Source organism: Aquarana catesbeiana, linkage group LG05 (assembly GCF_042186555.1).
Source record: "Aquarana catesbeiana isolate 2022-GZ linkage group LG05, ASM4218655v1, whole genome shotgun sequence".
NCBI lineage: Eukaryota > Metazoa > Chordata > Amphibia > Anura > Ranidae > Aquarana > Aquarana catesbeiana.
The window spans coordinates 41462921-41478729 of record NC_133328.1 but is presented as its reverse complement, the minus strand read 5'-3'; the positions used below and the strand labels follow the sequence as shown (position 1 = coordinate 41478729).

Here is a 15809-nt window from a genome sequence, read left to right as displayed (position 1 = left end):
ATAAGATCGATTCGAGGTCAGTTTCTCTGCTACAAAACATTATGCTGTAGTTTATACGATATGACTGATAATATCCTTTGGTTGTTGTGATACAGATTTATAATGTTAAGGGGAGGGCCGCTGAAAAAAAATATTAAAAGCCAGTAGCTACAAATACTGCAGCTGCTGACTTTTAATATATGGACACTTACCTGTCCAGGGAGCCTGCGATGTCGGCAGCCGAAGCCGATCCGTCCTTCGGATCTCGGCGGCTGCCGCCGCCATCCTCGGTAAGGGAATAAGGAAGTGAAGCCGTGCGGCTTCACTTCCTGGTTCCCTACTGCGCATGCGCGAGTCGCACTGCGTGTCCTCTCTGATCCCTGCTGTGTTCTGTGTCTTACAGAATACAGCGGTGGAGGAGAGTGTAGGCGCCGGAAGTGGCGTAGGTCACCGCAATCGCCACGGTGATCTATGCCAGGAAGTGGGAGCAAATACCTGTATTAGACAGGTATCTGCTCCCTCCTTCCCCCCTGAAAAGTGCCAAATGTGACACCGGAGGGGGGGGGGAATCCAAAAAGTGGAAGTTCCATTTTTGGGTGGAACTCCACTTTAAGGGGAGGTTTGCAGGATTAGTAATGGGGTGTTCTGTAATACATATCCTGATTTGGATATTTCAAAACTCAATAAACTGTACTCATTCCTCTAACCAATAGACCTAATGCCATGTACACACGATCGGAATTTCGGCCCGCAAAAGACCGATGAGAGTTTCTCGTCGGAAAATGCGACCTTGTGTATGCTCCATCAGTCTTTTGCTGGTCGAATGCGATCGTCTCTGAAAATTCCGATGCACAAAATCCAAACGCATGCTCGGAAACAATTAGACGCATGCTCGGAAGCATTGAACTTCATTTTCTCGGCTCGTCGTAGTGTTGTACGTCACCGCGTTCTTGACGGTCGGAAGTTCAGTGAACTTTTGCGTGACCGTGTGTATGCAAGGCAAACTTGAGCGGAATCCCATCGGAAAAGCCATCATATCTTTTTCCGACAAGAAAACCGATCGTGTGTACGCGGCATTAGTCTTTTTTGGCTATGGAGTCTCGTGACTGCTGCAGTGCCAAGGGTCACGTTTCTTCTCAAGCTTCAGTCTTCAGGCAGACCTACTGATTGGTTTAGTTGGTCACTCAGCTGCTTTGGCAGTCCTCACATGATGATCATTGCCTATCAGGTGTAGGTCATATGACCCAAGTTTTAAAGAATCTGCCAAAATATGGTGATTAGAAAAGAAAAAAAAAATACTAAACCCTAGCTGCACGATTCTGGCCAAAATGAGAATCACGTTTTTTTTGCTTAGAATAAAAAGATCACGATTCTCACGATGTAAAATCTTTCACATTATACAAAAAAAATTGGGCTAACTTTACTGGTTAGTTTTTTTTTTTTTTTTTTAATTCATTAAAGTAATTTTTTCCAAAAAAATTGCATTTGAAAGACCGCTGCGCAAATACAGTGTGACATAAAATATTGCAACAACCACCGTTTTATTCTCTATGGTCTCTACTAAAAAAACATACAATTTTTCAGGACAAGCTTTCGGGGTATGTCCCCTTCTTCAAGGTTCAAGCAGTACTGATTCACAAATTTTTTAGCAGAATGTTAAAAAAAAAAATCTCATTGATTTGTATGTGTTTGTTTTTCTTTTTTTTTCTCCTTTCCCTCAGAGATTGTTTTTTTTTTTTTTTTTTTTTAACCTTCTGCTAAAAAATTTGTGAATCAGTACTGCTTGGACCGTGAAGAAGGGAACATACCCCGAAAGCTTGTCCTGAAAAGTTGTATGTTAGTGCAAATAAAAAAAGTATCACGGACAGTACTCAATTTTCTCATTTACACACGGAAGTCTATTCCTTTGACAAATTGTTACAATATTTATATTTAGTTCCACTGCTAAAGAATGTTGTGATTCCTGGCAGACTGCCCTTTTTTTTTTTTTTTTTTTTCTTCCTTTCTTTTGACAGCTGTGGCTTCAGAAGAGCAGAGAGAATTCTTTGCATAGAAAGAATCGTGAAACACTTTTGTCAAGATCGCAACGGGGAAAAAAATCGCAATACCGATTCTTGACAATTAATCGCGCAGCTCTAACCCCTAGTTACCTAGGAAAAATGTCTTTGCCTTTGTCTTATAATCCTTATATTTTTATGTTTTGTGTCATCCCTGAGATGTTCGGATTAATGATGCGTCCCTTCTCTTTCCCTTTCAGTTGTTTTTATTTCAGCTGCTGCGAGGACTCTCCTACATTCACCAAGGCCACATTTTGCACAGAGACCTGAAACCACAGAACCTGCTGATCAGCGATACAGGGGAGCTGAAGCTGGCCGACTTTGGTATAAAGATGTTTCACTTTAATTATTTTCTTTTGTATATTGTGGAGGAGGCCAGAGGGTTTCTATTGATTTTTGGCTTTTCTTTAGATAATCTCTATCTTTTGTTATTATTGGGTTTTTCTCTTGAACTCAACGGCTATCTCAAAATGAGAAAAAAAGATGTTTATGAGAAAGCTAGCCTAAAATGTGCTTTTCCGCAAGGATCTTATTAGTTTTGTTTTTTCTTTAAGGACAACTCAAGCCAACAGCTAGATCCACATCTATGTGGAGCTGTATCTATAGGTTCAGTAGAAGCATAATAGGAAAAACTTATCGAGCCACTTCCAGCAAAAAAACACCAATTTTATTTGAAGGCAGAATATTGTATGTTCTCACAAGCAGGTCCCTCCTAACCCTCTGGCCTTATATTTTATTGTAACTGTACCATCTCCATTTATTTTGTAAAGTACTGCGCAGACTGTTGGCGCTATAAAATCCTACATAGTACCGGTAATAATATACGGCCCCCGAATATGCAATGATTTCTCTGCTAGCTGTCATTCTCAAAGTGACAGTATCATGTGACTTGCAGAAAGTCATAAATAGCAGGGATATGCAGAATTCCTAAAGGGTTTATGCTACTTTTTTTTTTCACTTAAAATGGGCACAAATATGAGAACAGGTTCAGAATGTTCCCCAAAATGTTTCATAGACTTCTGACATCACTTCAAAAGCTTCACCTTTAATGGCCATTTTGACAAAAATATCCAATGCATTTCAACACCTCAAGCACATTACACAGCACTCCCCCCACTCTTCAAATAGTTGCTCCTGTCCCACCAGTAGCGGTGCGTCCATAAGGGCGCACGGGCGCCACCCCCTCTCTCCTGCCACCCCTCTATCACCAATAGATAGATTCATGCCTTGCATGAATCTATCTATGGCCGCCGTTGCCACCCCCCATTCAGGCGCCTGGCCCCTTTTGGGGTTTTTTTAAGCACCTTATTACAGCCATAGGCTCTAATGGGCGTCAAAAAAGGTGACCTGCAAACGCCATGCTGGGTGCTCGCAGGTCACTCAGCTGTGTTAGAAAAGCCAATGAAGATTCGCTTTCCTAACACTAAACCGCCTCTCTGCCAATCAGGTGCTTGCATCTGTTACCCATCACCTGATTGGCTGAAATGACAGGCGTCCAATCATAGCAGAGGATGGGAAGAGAGGACGGGAGAAGACTTCGAGAAGCTGTCCCATTGAGACAGGTAAATGCAGACGGTGGGCCAGCGGGGGGCACACTGGCTGCATTTGATGGGGCACAGTGGGGGCGTTTGATGGGCACAGTGGCTGCGTTTGATGGGCACAGTGGCGGCAATTGATGGGCACAGTGGCTGCGTTTGGGCACAGTGGCGGCAATTGATGGGCACAGTGGCGGCAATTGATGGGCACAGTGGCTGCGTTTGATGGGCACAGTGGCTGCGTTTGATGGGCACAGTGGCTGCGTTTGATGGGCACAGTGGCGGCAATCGATGGGCACAGTGGCTGCATTTGATGGCACAGTGGCTGCGTTTGATGGCACAGTCAGGCTGCAATTGATGGGTTTTTTCAGAATTTTTCAGTTTGTTTGCGCCCCCCCCAAAAATTTTGAGCACCAGCCACCACTGTGTCCCACTCTATATGTATAGACCCTGTGTAGCCTGACTCCATAGTAGCTGACCCCCTAAAACCCCGTCCCCTAGTCTTACCTTAACAGCAGGTAGCAATCCTCCCCAGGAGCCACTCTAGCTCGTTCAAACTCTGGGCATGTGGAGCGTTGCTTAGCTGCTGCTACAGAGAGAGCCAAAGTAGTCCTGCAGGTGCACTGCTATCATCCGGCAATGTAAGGACAAACTGGGTCAGCTACTAAAGTTTTTTTTTTTGGCAGGCTGTGCACTGCCTACATGTAAACAGGGGGAACAGGAACAACTATTTGAACAAAGGAGGAGTGGTATGTAATGTGCTGGGGATACTGAAATGCATGGCATTTCTTTTGCAAAGGGCCATAAAAAGTGAACTAATATGCAATCATGTTAATTTACAATATGGATTGCTGCCATAAAGGAACAGTGTCCTCCCTAGAATTTTTTTTCCAGCTTAGTCCAAAAAAGGAATCAAACAAAAAGCATGCCCCACCGAAGGGGACCAACAAAAACATACTAGAAATATTACAAGGATAGCCATAGGGATGACATCAGCAACACATGGCAGTCACGCTCTATTTTTACCTTGAAAGGTAAAAATAAGTGTAAACCTTTTACAACTAGAAAGTTGAGAAAGAAAAAATATGGACCTTGCTTTGTGCATTGGTTTGCAGTCATGTTGGAACAGGAAGGAGTCATCCCCAAACTGTTCCCACAAAGTTGGGAGTATGAAATTGCCTAAAATGTCTGTATGCTGATGCCTTAAGAGCTCTCTTCACTGGAACTAAGGGGCCAAGAACAACCCCACACCATAATCCCCCCCTCCAAGAAATGATTTGGACCAGTGCACAAAGCAAGGTCCATAAAGACATGGTTGAGCGAGTTTGGGGTGGAGGAACTTGACTGGCCTGCACAGAGTCCTGACCTCAACCCGATAGAACACCTTTGGGATGAATTAGAGGGGAGACTGCGAGACAGACCTTCTCGTCAACATCAGTGTCTGACCTCACAAATGCGCTTCTGGAAAAATGGTCAAACATTCCCATAGACACACTCCTAAACCTTGTGGACAGCCTTCCCAGAAGAGTTGAAGCTGTTATAGCTGCAAAGTGTGGGCCAACTCAATATTGAACCCTACGGAGTAGGACTGGGATGCCATTAAGGTTCATGTGTGTGTAAAGACAGACGTTTCAATAATTTTGACAATATAGTGTGGGGGTATATATATACATAAGTTTCTGGGTGCGCATCTGGTATAAGTGGAATGAGAATTGTTTAGCGCACTCCAGCTTTGAAGGTTTTGATCTTTTGTCCATTATTTTTTTGGAGGTACACAATACTTGAACTGTTTTGAGGCACTTAGATATTGTATTGTATACTTTGTGTGTAATGAAAGCAGATCTAACTTGCTAGCAGTGTGGGGTGTATCTTGCTACAATGTGCAAGTATGCTCAACATACTTACCTCCTAGTCTGCGGAACCTTCAGTGGTGAGAGGTCCATGCTCTCTGTCGCTGCCCTATTGCCCCTGCACCCATCTTGTCCATCACCTTTTCTACACTGGCATCTACTTAGGCTAATGGGCAGACTGATAATATAAGCCCTGTGCTGGAGTTACATCGTCCCAGCACCCGGCTCCATTGCTTGGAAAAGGGTCAAGAATGCATGCCCAAAAAACTCTAGCTCTTAGCATTTTTCTCTTTTTTGATTTAACTGTAATACCTCCTGGAGAAATATGTACATTGTTTGTATTGGCTTTGATGTGCAAAATCCAAAAGTGCTATTAACGACTTGGGTCTGAGCACTTTATGGAAAATGTTTAGCTGGCACAGGTAAATCCATTTATAATGCACATTCAAGAAACTCTTGTAAAAAGGGAAATGATGGAAACCTCTCGTTATATCAGTTGCGTTTTTCTACTATGTATGTTTACAGATCAAAGATGAGTGTTGACGGCAAATGATCAATGTATTGATCCCGTCCTCCAAAGTATGATGTGAGTGAGCTCTGGGATGGCTGAGCAATAGATTGATCCTTAGCCATTCATTTCCATGTATGCATAGCAGATTAGCCTAATCGATTGAGTGAGAAAAGCCCTAGAAGGTTTACATCTGTCTTGTAGTGTTTGCTTTGTATTGTCACCGGTTCCCATAGGACAGTCAGCGGTCACAATAGGTCATAGGGGAAAGTTCCCTCAAAGAGAAAAATGAGTCCTAAGTATGTGGCTGTTCCAGTAGATTTCTAAAAGGCTTGACAAAGGGTTATTGATCTATGAAGCGCGTCGGTTTATTTTTTGCTGTTCTGGACAGCATGATGGCTTGGTGGTTAGTGATTTTGTCTTGGTTTTAAATCCCACAAGAGTTGCTATCTGCATAGGGGGCTCTTATAGTGTATATAAACCCTCTGTTTAACCTATAATGCTTTCTGAATTATGTGTCGTGGGTGCAACCATTATTATGTTTATTTGTAAAATGAAGATTTAAGAGATGCAAGAAAAAAAAAAAAATGTTATACATTTTAATTTAAAAATAATAAGGTTGATGCAAAATCCTGATAGTTTCCCCTTAAGAAGTTGGAAGTTGATATGCGTTAGGGAAATGAGATCTACTTCCATTTATCTCACAGCAATAAGCTCTGTTTATGTCCTCGTCCAGAGGATTCAGTAGCCCACACTTGGAGTAGTGGGTAATGCACTTTTTATATTTAAAGTGGTCAAATTTCACAAACTCATTATATTTTCAGGAAACACACAATTCTTTGATTATTAAAAATAAATATTGTATTTTTTCAAAGAAAGTTGAGCTTTTGAGGCACCACGTATAACAGATTATGTATAAAACCTGAAATTTTCTATTCATACAAAAATTAAAAATTCATTTAAAATTTTTACATAAATTCAAATTTACATTTTATATTTATTTTGTTGTGAATGGTGCCTCAAAAGTCAGAATTTCTTTCTCTTAATGTACATAAATAATTTAGCAGATGTGGCACTAGATCCTCCGTCACATTTATTTTAAATGAACTGTTTTCAATCTCCAAGATACTCATGCATGAATTTGCATCTTTGCCTAGAACAGGAAAAAAAAATGAAAGGTGTGGCGCTAACTCAGTCCAAGAAATAACAATCATAAAAATGTGTATATAAAACAATCAAGAAATATATATATCCAAAAGACTATAGCGAAAGTCTCATAGAAAGTGACAGTCTTCACAGAATCGTCCAATCACCGTGGATACAGCTTAACAATCCTCAAAAAGCTACGATTACCACTGGATCTCTGAGGGTTGAGGATTGTTAAGCTGGATTACTAAAAGGTGAATCTTTTATAGATGCTTGGGGAGTGCGCATTCTATACACACAAGTTGCGATGGAGCAAGTGTAAAGAAAGATAAGCCCGAAGCAAAAAAATAAGGGTAGGGCTGGCATGACGAGGAGGCAGGGCTAACAGGCACACACAGGGTTAATCCAGTCTTGCTGGGGATTTATATGTCAGAGGGGGTGGGTGGTGCAGAATAGGAGGGTTTTTTGGCATGGTGAAGGTGGGGTCAATCGTTATGTGGTCAGTTGGAGGTCATCGGACTAAGAAGAAACTTCCCACCCTCCCGCTCTTTGAAATAGATGTGGTGCAACGGATGTTGTAGTAGCTTGGCGGTTGGGTTCTTTGGAGGCCTTCTAAAATAACAGCAATACGGCATAGTGGGGAACCATCTATAATATGGGGTTCTTTGTAAGATGTCAGTTAACAGAGGGCATTGGGCATATAGAGGTATCTACATAAAATGTGGAGAGTTGGGATCATCCCCGATTCCGTGTGTTGGGGCTGGGGGACCTTGTGTGGTCATGCAGATACAAAACAATTTGGGGTTCCTCAGTGCCTTCAAAGATCGGCAACCTGGTTTAGTATTTATCTGTGAAATTATTATGTTTTTGTTAAACAAATGTGTTTTATGGTTATTTGTTAATAAATGGCCGGTACGGCCAATTTTATTCCAAAAAGGGTGTCTTTGATTTATTTAATATTTGTGGGTAACAAGAAGGGGAGTAGTAGTGATACAGTGGGGTTGGCATCTGTCTTACCATAGTTAAGTCAATCTTAACACTTCTTATCCACCATAATTGGATGGTTTTGTGAAGACTCTGTGACGTTCTAGGAGACTTCCGTTATATTCTTTTGGATATATATATTTTTTGATTGGTTTTATATACACCTTTTTATGATTCATGATTGTTCTTTCATTTTTTTTTCCTGTTCTAATCTGTTAGGTAGTGTTCACCACTGCTGGTCCTGCATTGTAAGTAATGTACATTTTTGAGTGAATTTCCTGACACCAAGAGGAAAAAAGGTGACGGGAGGGAGCCCCAGCACACAGTCTGTGATTGACAGCCTCAGCTCTGTTTTTTGTGTGCTGTGTGAAGAGGGTGTGTCCCTTCCCTTGTATCAGCTCCCACTGAGCTGAAGAGTGTAACTTGAGCTTTCCCCCCTGCCCCCCTTTCTGGAACCTCAGACAAGTTGTTTAAATTCTGCACTTTGAACAGATGTAAAGAAGAGAGGGCTTCAGATAAATAGGTACAACTTATGAAGAAGGATTTGTTTCATCTCTGTGTATGACCTGAGGCCAGTAACTTCACTGGGTATTTGTAAGGGTTTACAACCACTTTAAGCTTTCCTTCTCTTAATGTGAAGGGCCACCATTTAGTGCACCATTGGTTGTACTATGACATCATTTCATACAATTCAAAATCAGCAGTCCTGGTTGCAGTGAGGATGTCAAGCCACCCTACAGTCTGGACGATGGAGGGAAGAGAAGAGCGCCAGAGTGAGGGATAAGATAATTAAAAAATCGTTTTAATAGTATCCTTGAAAAAAAGTGAGCATTTAACCCTTGCAGTGCGAAAAGAGCCCCATTGCAAGGATAGGTTTGAATTTCCCCCGGAGCTCAGCTTTAAAAGTCTTGTGTATTTTTTATATCTTTTCTTCTTTCCTGATTTTCATCATTACTTTAGCCACATATATTGTTACTCAGGGGTGTTGCTAGGTCTACAAAAGATCTGGGGCTAGAGCCCATAGCAGCGTAGTAAAGAAAGTCACACGCTTGGGCGGGCATACACATGTATATACAGTAATATATGTGTGTGTGTGTGTGTGTATATATATATCCCCAGAGAGCACTCCACTTACATCAGGGTCCCCAGAGAGCCCCCTTACATCAGGGTCCCCAGAGAGCCCCTCTTACATTAGGGTCCCCAGAGAGCCCCGCCTTACATCAGGGTCCCCAGAGAGCCTCCTCCTTACATCAGAGTCCTCAGAGAGCCTCCCCCTTTCATCAGGGTACCCAGAGGGCCCCCCCACTTACATCAGGGTTCTCAGAGAGCCCCCCTTACATTAGGGTCCCCGGAGAGCCTCCCCCTTAAATCTAGGTCCCTAGAGAGCCTCTGCCTTAAAATCAGGGTCCCCAGAGAGCCTCTCCCTTGCATCAGGGTCCCCAGAGAGCCCCCCACTTACATAAGGGTCCCCAGAGAGCCTCCCCTTCCCTTGGGGACCCCTGCAGAGACTCGGGGCTATTGGCCCCAGATTCGGGGCTATAGCCCCAAAAGCCACCCCCTAGCAACGCCCCTGTTGTTACTTATTATATAAATCCTGTATAATATTAATTATATAGAACTATTTGGTGACATGAATTACTTTTCTTTTGCAGGTCTTGCACGAGCCAAATCCGTCCCCAGCCACACTTACTCTAATGAGGTAGTAACTCTTTGGTACAGGCCTCCAGACGTGCTGCTGGGTTCCACAGAGTACTCCACCTGCCTGGACATGTGGTAAGTGAGATGCCTTCAAAACTTTGGGGTTGATTTACTAAAGGCAATAAAATCGCATTTTTTTGCACTTTGCAAGTGCAGTTGCGCAAGAGCTTAGGAAACGAGGGGAAGCTCTGTTGACTTCCATCATCCAATCATGTGGAAGCAAAAATGTTTTGTATTTTTTTTCTCCTTGCATGTGTATTTTTTGCAAAGTGAAGCATCTACTCCTTTACTAAGCTTTGGAGCAACTGCACTTGCAAAGCGCACAGTCTATTTGTCCTTAGTAAACCAAGCCCCTTGAGTCAATGACCTGGAACAAATATGGCGGTAGTGATTTAGCAATGATTGAAGCCAGAGGATTAGTATAACAGCCAGGCCACAGGTCTAAAAATGACAGGTTCACTTTAATCTGCAAGCTGTGCCGTGTTTTCTTATATCTGACACGTCACTGTATAGATGGATGGGCTCCCCACATATAGCCGTCTCACCTCTTGTAAGGTTGCGCTCAGCACAGTGATATGGGGAGCAGCTGGGCGCTTAACCGCATTGTTATTAATTCCTGTCATGTCACATTTCTTAATAGCTCTGCCTTTTTTTCTCACTTCAAAATTTAAGGAAACCATTACATGTGTCTGTGTGATAAATGTTAGCCTGCAGACCTCCAGTGTGTCTGCTACTGAAGCTGCACAAATAAATATTAACTTCTCCAGAGGTGAGCCCATATGACAAATGACACCATTAGTACGGCTTGTTATCCTGCTGCATCGTTACTGATGAGATGAGACGCCAGCCATTGTCTGTACAAGAGGGCCGAAGGAAAAGGGTCTGTGTTGCCACCATTTTCCTATCTAATGTCTATAGATCCAACATACATCCACGAGATGACTGTTCTTAGGCATGGCAATTGGGTACTTACACTATATTGCCAAAAGTATTGGGACGCCTGCCAGATGTGGCTCTAGGCTTTGTGAGGCCTTAGGCAAAACTTAAACATGAGGTCCCACTCACTCCCATAATGGGAAAAATAATTCAAGCGGTAAAAAATTAATTGTATATATTGCCTACATTAAAAGCCTTAAATGCTATGAACTATGAATTCACAGTTTATAAAATTTTCTCTAACCAATTATTCTTTAATCAAATATCATTAAACATAGGGTATGTGTGTATATATATATGTATGTATATATAGATATATATAATTTTTTTTTTCTATTACACCCACACAAATATAGATACAATTTGTGCAGCTGCTACTAGCAATGTGTTTAAGTTATAACAAAGTCAAAAACCATATTTCTCCATTTACATGAAGGTCAGGTTAATATAACCCAACACAGAGTTCCCCCTTACATCCGAGTCTGCAGGATTCCCCCTTACAGTGCAAGGGGAAATTTGATGTAAAGGGGAATGCTGCTGACTGTTGTAAAGGGGAACTCTGATGTAAGGGGGGCTCTGGTGAGCAGAGATCACCTTATATCAGAGTGCACAGCACTCCCCTTCAGAGTTCCCACTTACATCAGGGTCCGCAGAGTTCCAACTTGCATCTAAAACGGGAACTCTGATGTGGAGGGGACTTTGGTGACCACAGACCACCTTCCACAGAGTGAATGCACTAATGTAAGGGGGGGGGTATTACTGATATTAGGGAGAACTTTTATATCACTCCCCCTCAGACTATCATTGCAGCGCTGTCACTGACCTCCTCTCAGGTGCACCTTGCAGGGCTCAGTCCGACGGTCCTCTCTGGGCTTCAGCTTCTTGGCTCTGGTTTCATCCCATATTATCCTCTCCACAGTCTACACACATCTGACTCCCATCCTGGCAATGCTCCCACTCTTGACTCATCTGTAGGCCCCCCTCCTCCCAGAGACTGCAGACATAATACAAGAGATGGTCAGAGACTGTGCAGACATGATAGAGGAGTTAGTCAGAGACTCTGCGGATATGATACAGGAGATTTCACAGACTGTGCGGACATGATACAAGAAATGGTCAGAGACTGTGCAGACATGATATAGGAGATGGTCAGAGACTGTGCGGACATTATACAAGAGATGGTCAGAGACTGTGCAGACATGATATAGGAGATGGTCAGAGACTGTGCAGACATGATATAGGAGATGGTCAGAGACTGTGCAGACATGATATAGGAGATGGTCAGAGACTGTGCAGACATGATATAGGAGATGGTCAGAGACTGTGCAGACATGATACAGGAGATGGTCAGAGACTGCAGATATGATGCAGGAGATGGTCAGAGAATGTGCAGACATGATACAGGAGATGGTTTAGAGACTGTGGTCCATAAGGGGTATAAAGGTACAAGAGCTGAACGGGCTATTAACCTTTAATTACAGAATAGATAGTTTAGCAACAATATTTGTTATTAAGAAGATGTAAATCCTATCATTAACTGCTCATCTAAGTGTCATTACATGTGATTTTTATCTTTTTAAATCCGCAGCTTTCTTTAACTACTTCAGCCCCAGAAGGATTTACCCACTTCCTGACCAGGCCATAATTAGCAATATGGCACTGCGTCACTTAAACTGATAATTGTGCGGTCGTGCAGCGTTGTACCCAAACAAATTGTTTGCACTATAGCCACTGATTACTGTATAAATGGCACTGGCAGGGAAAGGGTTAACACTAGGGGGCGATCAAGGGGTTAAGTGTTCCCTAGGAAGTTGTTTCTAACTGTGGGGGGAGGGGACTGATTGGGAGTAGAGAGAAATCGCTGTTCCTGATCACTAGGAACAGCAGATCTCTCTCTACTTCCCTGACAGAACGGGGATCTGTCTGTTTATGTTGTCAGATTTCCATTCTGGCTCTCTGAGGAGCGATCGTGGGTCGCTGGCAGACATCGCGGCTGCCGGCTACACGCATCGGCTCTGACGTCGCGCCGCGGGCCTCCTATAGCTCTTAAAGCGGCCGACGTACACCTATGAGGATTTGCGCAGTCATGCCAACCTGCCACAGTATAATGACGGCGGCTAGTCGACAAGCAGTTAAAATTTGAGATGCACTGATATCATTTCTTTTACAATGAGTACGAGTACCAATTACTTTTTTTTTTTTTTTTTTTAGTGCTCGCCGATACCACTTACTGATACCTACCGCAACTGTTTTATTTACACTTAAGCAGTCAACAATGGTACAAAGCATTAAAAAGATTTTTGCAGAAATACATTTTTTTTATTTTGCTCTTTTAACCACTTAAGGACCGGGCCTCTTTTTTAGATGTGTTCTTTACAAGTTAAAAACAGTTTGTTTTTTTTTTTTTGCTAGAAAATTACTTAGAACCCCCAAACATTATACATTTTTTTTCTAACACCCTAGAGAATAAAATGGTGCTCATTGCAATACTTTCTGTCACACCATATTTGCGCAGCAATCTTACAAGCGCACTTTTTTTTTTTTTTTTAAATACACTTTTTTGAATTAAAAAATAAGACAACAGTAAAGTTAGCCCAATTTTTTTATAATGTGAAAGATGTTACGCCGAGTAAATTGATACCCAACATGTCACGCTTCAAAATTACGCCCGCTCATGGAATGGCGACAAACTTTTACTCTTAAAAATCTCCATAGGCGACATTTAAAAAAATTCTACAGGTTGCATGTTTTGCGTTACAGAGGAGGTCTAGGGCTAGAATTATTGCTCTCAGTCTACCGATAGCGCCGATACCTCACATGTGTGGTTTGAACACCGTTTTCATATGCGGGTGCTACTCGCGTATGCGTTCGCTTCTGCACGTGAGCTCGGCGGGACGGGGTGCGTTTTTTTTTTTCTTATTTATTTTACCTTATATTTTATATTTGTACACTGTTTTTTTTTTTTTTCAAATTGTGTCACTTTTATTCCTATTACAAGGAATGTAAACATCCCTTGTAATAGAAAAAAAGCATGACAGGACCTCTTAAATATGAGATCTGGGGTCAAAAACCTCATATCTCATAGTTACACTAAAATGCATTAAAAAAATAAAAATAAAAACTGTCATTTAAAAAATGAAAAAAAAAATGGCCCTTTAAGAGCTATGGGCAGAAGTGACGTTTTGACGCCACTTCCGCCCTGCAGTGTCATTGAGACGGGTGGGGGCCATCTTCCCCTCACTCATCTCCATGCACAGCCACGAGAAGGACCTGATTGCCTCCGCTGCTGCCGACGGCTCCGGTAAATGGCAGAGGGCACCGGATCACGGCAGGGGCCCTCTCCTGCCACTGATAAGTCATCTTGCGGCGAATCTGCCGCAGAGACCACTTATCTCGTACCAGACCGCCAGCCAAATATGGGGATTCCGGGGTTATGGCAGCTAGCTGCTGCCATAACAATGATATCCGTCCTCAAAGTGAGGACGTACAACGGCGTGCGGCGGTCCGAAAGTGGTTAAATAAATGGTAAAGGTGTAAAAAGTTTAACAAACAAATCAAACAAAGTTTTTAATTAATGGTTTATGAAATGGCAGTGAACAAGAAAAATCAGTAGGAAAATAATTAATGGAGAAGGAGTTATTAAGACTGATACGAGTATATTAAGGGCTGATAAGGGATTAAAAACAGGAACATGTATTAAAAAAATAAAATAAATAATAATTTACTTTAAACGGTCTTCATCTGCAGAGGGAAGTTCATCCCTTTAATCTGTAGGTGAAGAAACAGATACAAAAAGAAACCATGTTTCTTTTTATCTTTCTGTTTCAGCAATGAGCAATGTTGTAGATAAACATTGCCCGGCTGCTATTTTTTTTTTTGACAGCTCCAATTGCCAGGACTTAATTTACACTTCAGCTGTCAACATCGGTTGTTAAGGTCGCAGCGGCCCCACTACTTAACAACCGATAATTGCTGCCTTTCAGCTGTCCCGCTGACAGCTGAGAGAACCGAGCCTGAAAGTATCGGTTTCAGATATCGGAGCATTTGCATGAGTACTGATACTCGTGCAAATGCTTAGTATCTGCACCGATATCGGTGCAACCCTACCCTAACCCTAAAATAATCCCTTGTAATCCTGCCATGAAGGCCTTTGTTCAGGAACTTCCTGTTATAGGGAGACATTGTGCTCCCGCGTTATCTACCTGTCACACACACACCTGGTGGATATTACAGGCCACATTGCCAAAACACATTGTCCACCACTGTCATTATTGACGATGCATGTAGACAGGAAGTGGCTGAAAGGCTGAAGGAGATCAGCAGCTCCAAAATGCAAACAGAATGAAAAAGAAAAAAATACATATTAATAAATTACAGCAGTTTTATGATATAAATTGATAACTAAATGTTATCCAGTTAGTATTTACTTTATATAGTTTTCCCTTCAAAATCCTTCTTTTTTTTTTTCTTAAACAAAGACAAGACTGGTGTTTTCCATTGTGTAAGGAATTGGCAGAAATAACAAAGCTCTTGTGTTTCTCTAAGTATCAGCTAGTGAAGCAGATGAGCAGAGGAAGACTGGCGGGGGTGTAATGAATGAGGTTTAATAAGAGTACTAGTGGCAAAGGAGGAGGAAGCGTCGGTAGAATGGAGTGGACCAGCTGCACTCTAATGACAGCACAAACATTGTCTCTGTGGATGGCGCAGGAGGCCGGGGTCATTGCCTCCAAATTGTTTTTACACTTCATTTGCTACCTGCAAGCATTTGTTGATAAACGATGATCTTTGTCTAATTTTACATGGTGAATCATAATGCATAGGAGTGAGGGAATAGGTACTGCTTGAATCCACTAAAAATGTCTTACTGTATATGTGCAAGACCAATAAGAATACCTTTACCATGAGAACAAAGGAGCAAGATGTGAGCAATTATGCAGGGACTCCAAACAACCTTTCCTACTTTCTTTCCCAATTTTTTCTTCCTACTTCAGTTATTTTATTTTGTCTTTATCTTATTCTTTTTTCCTTATCTTTCCTTTTTTCCTTTAAATTTTTATCTTCCTTTTTTCCTTTTGTATCTTTTTTTCTTTATCTGATTTTATCTTCCTTTTTTATT

At 42.0% G+C, this 15809-nt stretch overlaps 1 protein-coding gene across 4 annotated transcripts in view; it reads left to right on the top strand.

Annotated features, from left to right (window-relative positions):
* CDK14 (cyclin dependent kinase 14) overlaps window positions 1-15809 on the top strand; it is a 678339-nt gene that overhangs the window by 341003 nt on the left and 321527 nt on the right. For all 4 annotated transcript variants that reach the window (XM_073629653.1, XM_073629651.1, XM_073629654.1 and 1 more), the window contains 2 exons: window positions 2237-2360; window positions 9712-9832. In XM_073629653.1, coding sequence (XP_073485754.1) covers window positions 2237-2360; window positions 9712-9832 — 245 coding nt within the window. The remainder of the gene's footprint in view (window positions 1-2236; window positions 2361-9711; window positions 9833-15809) is intronic.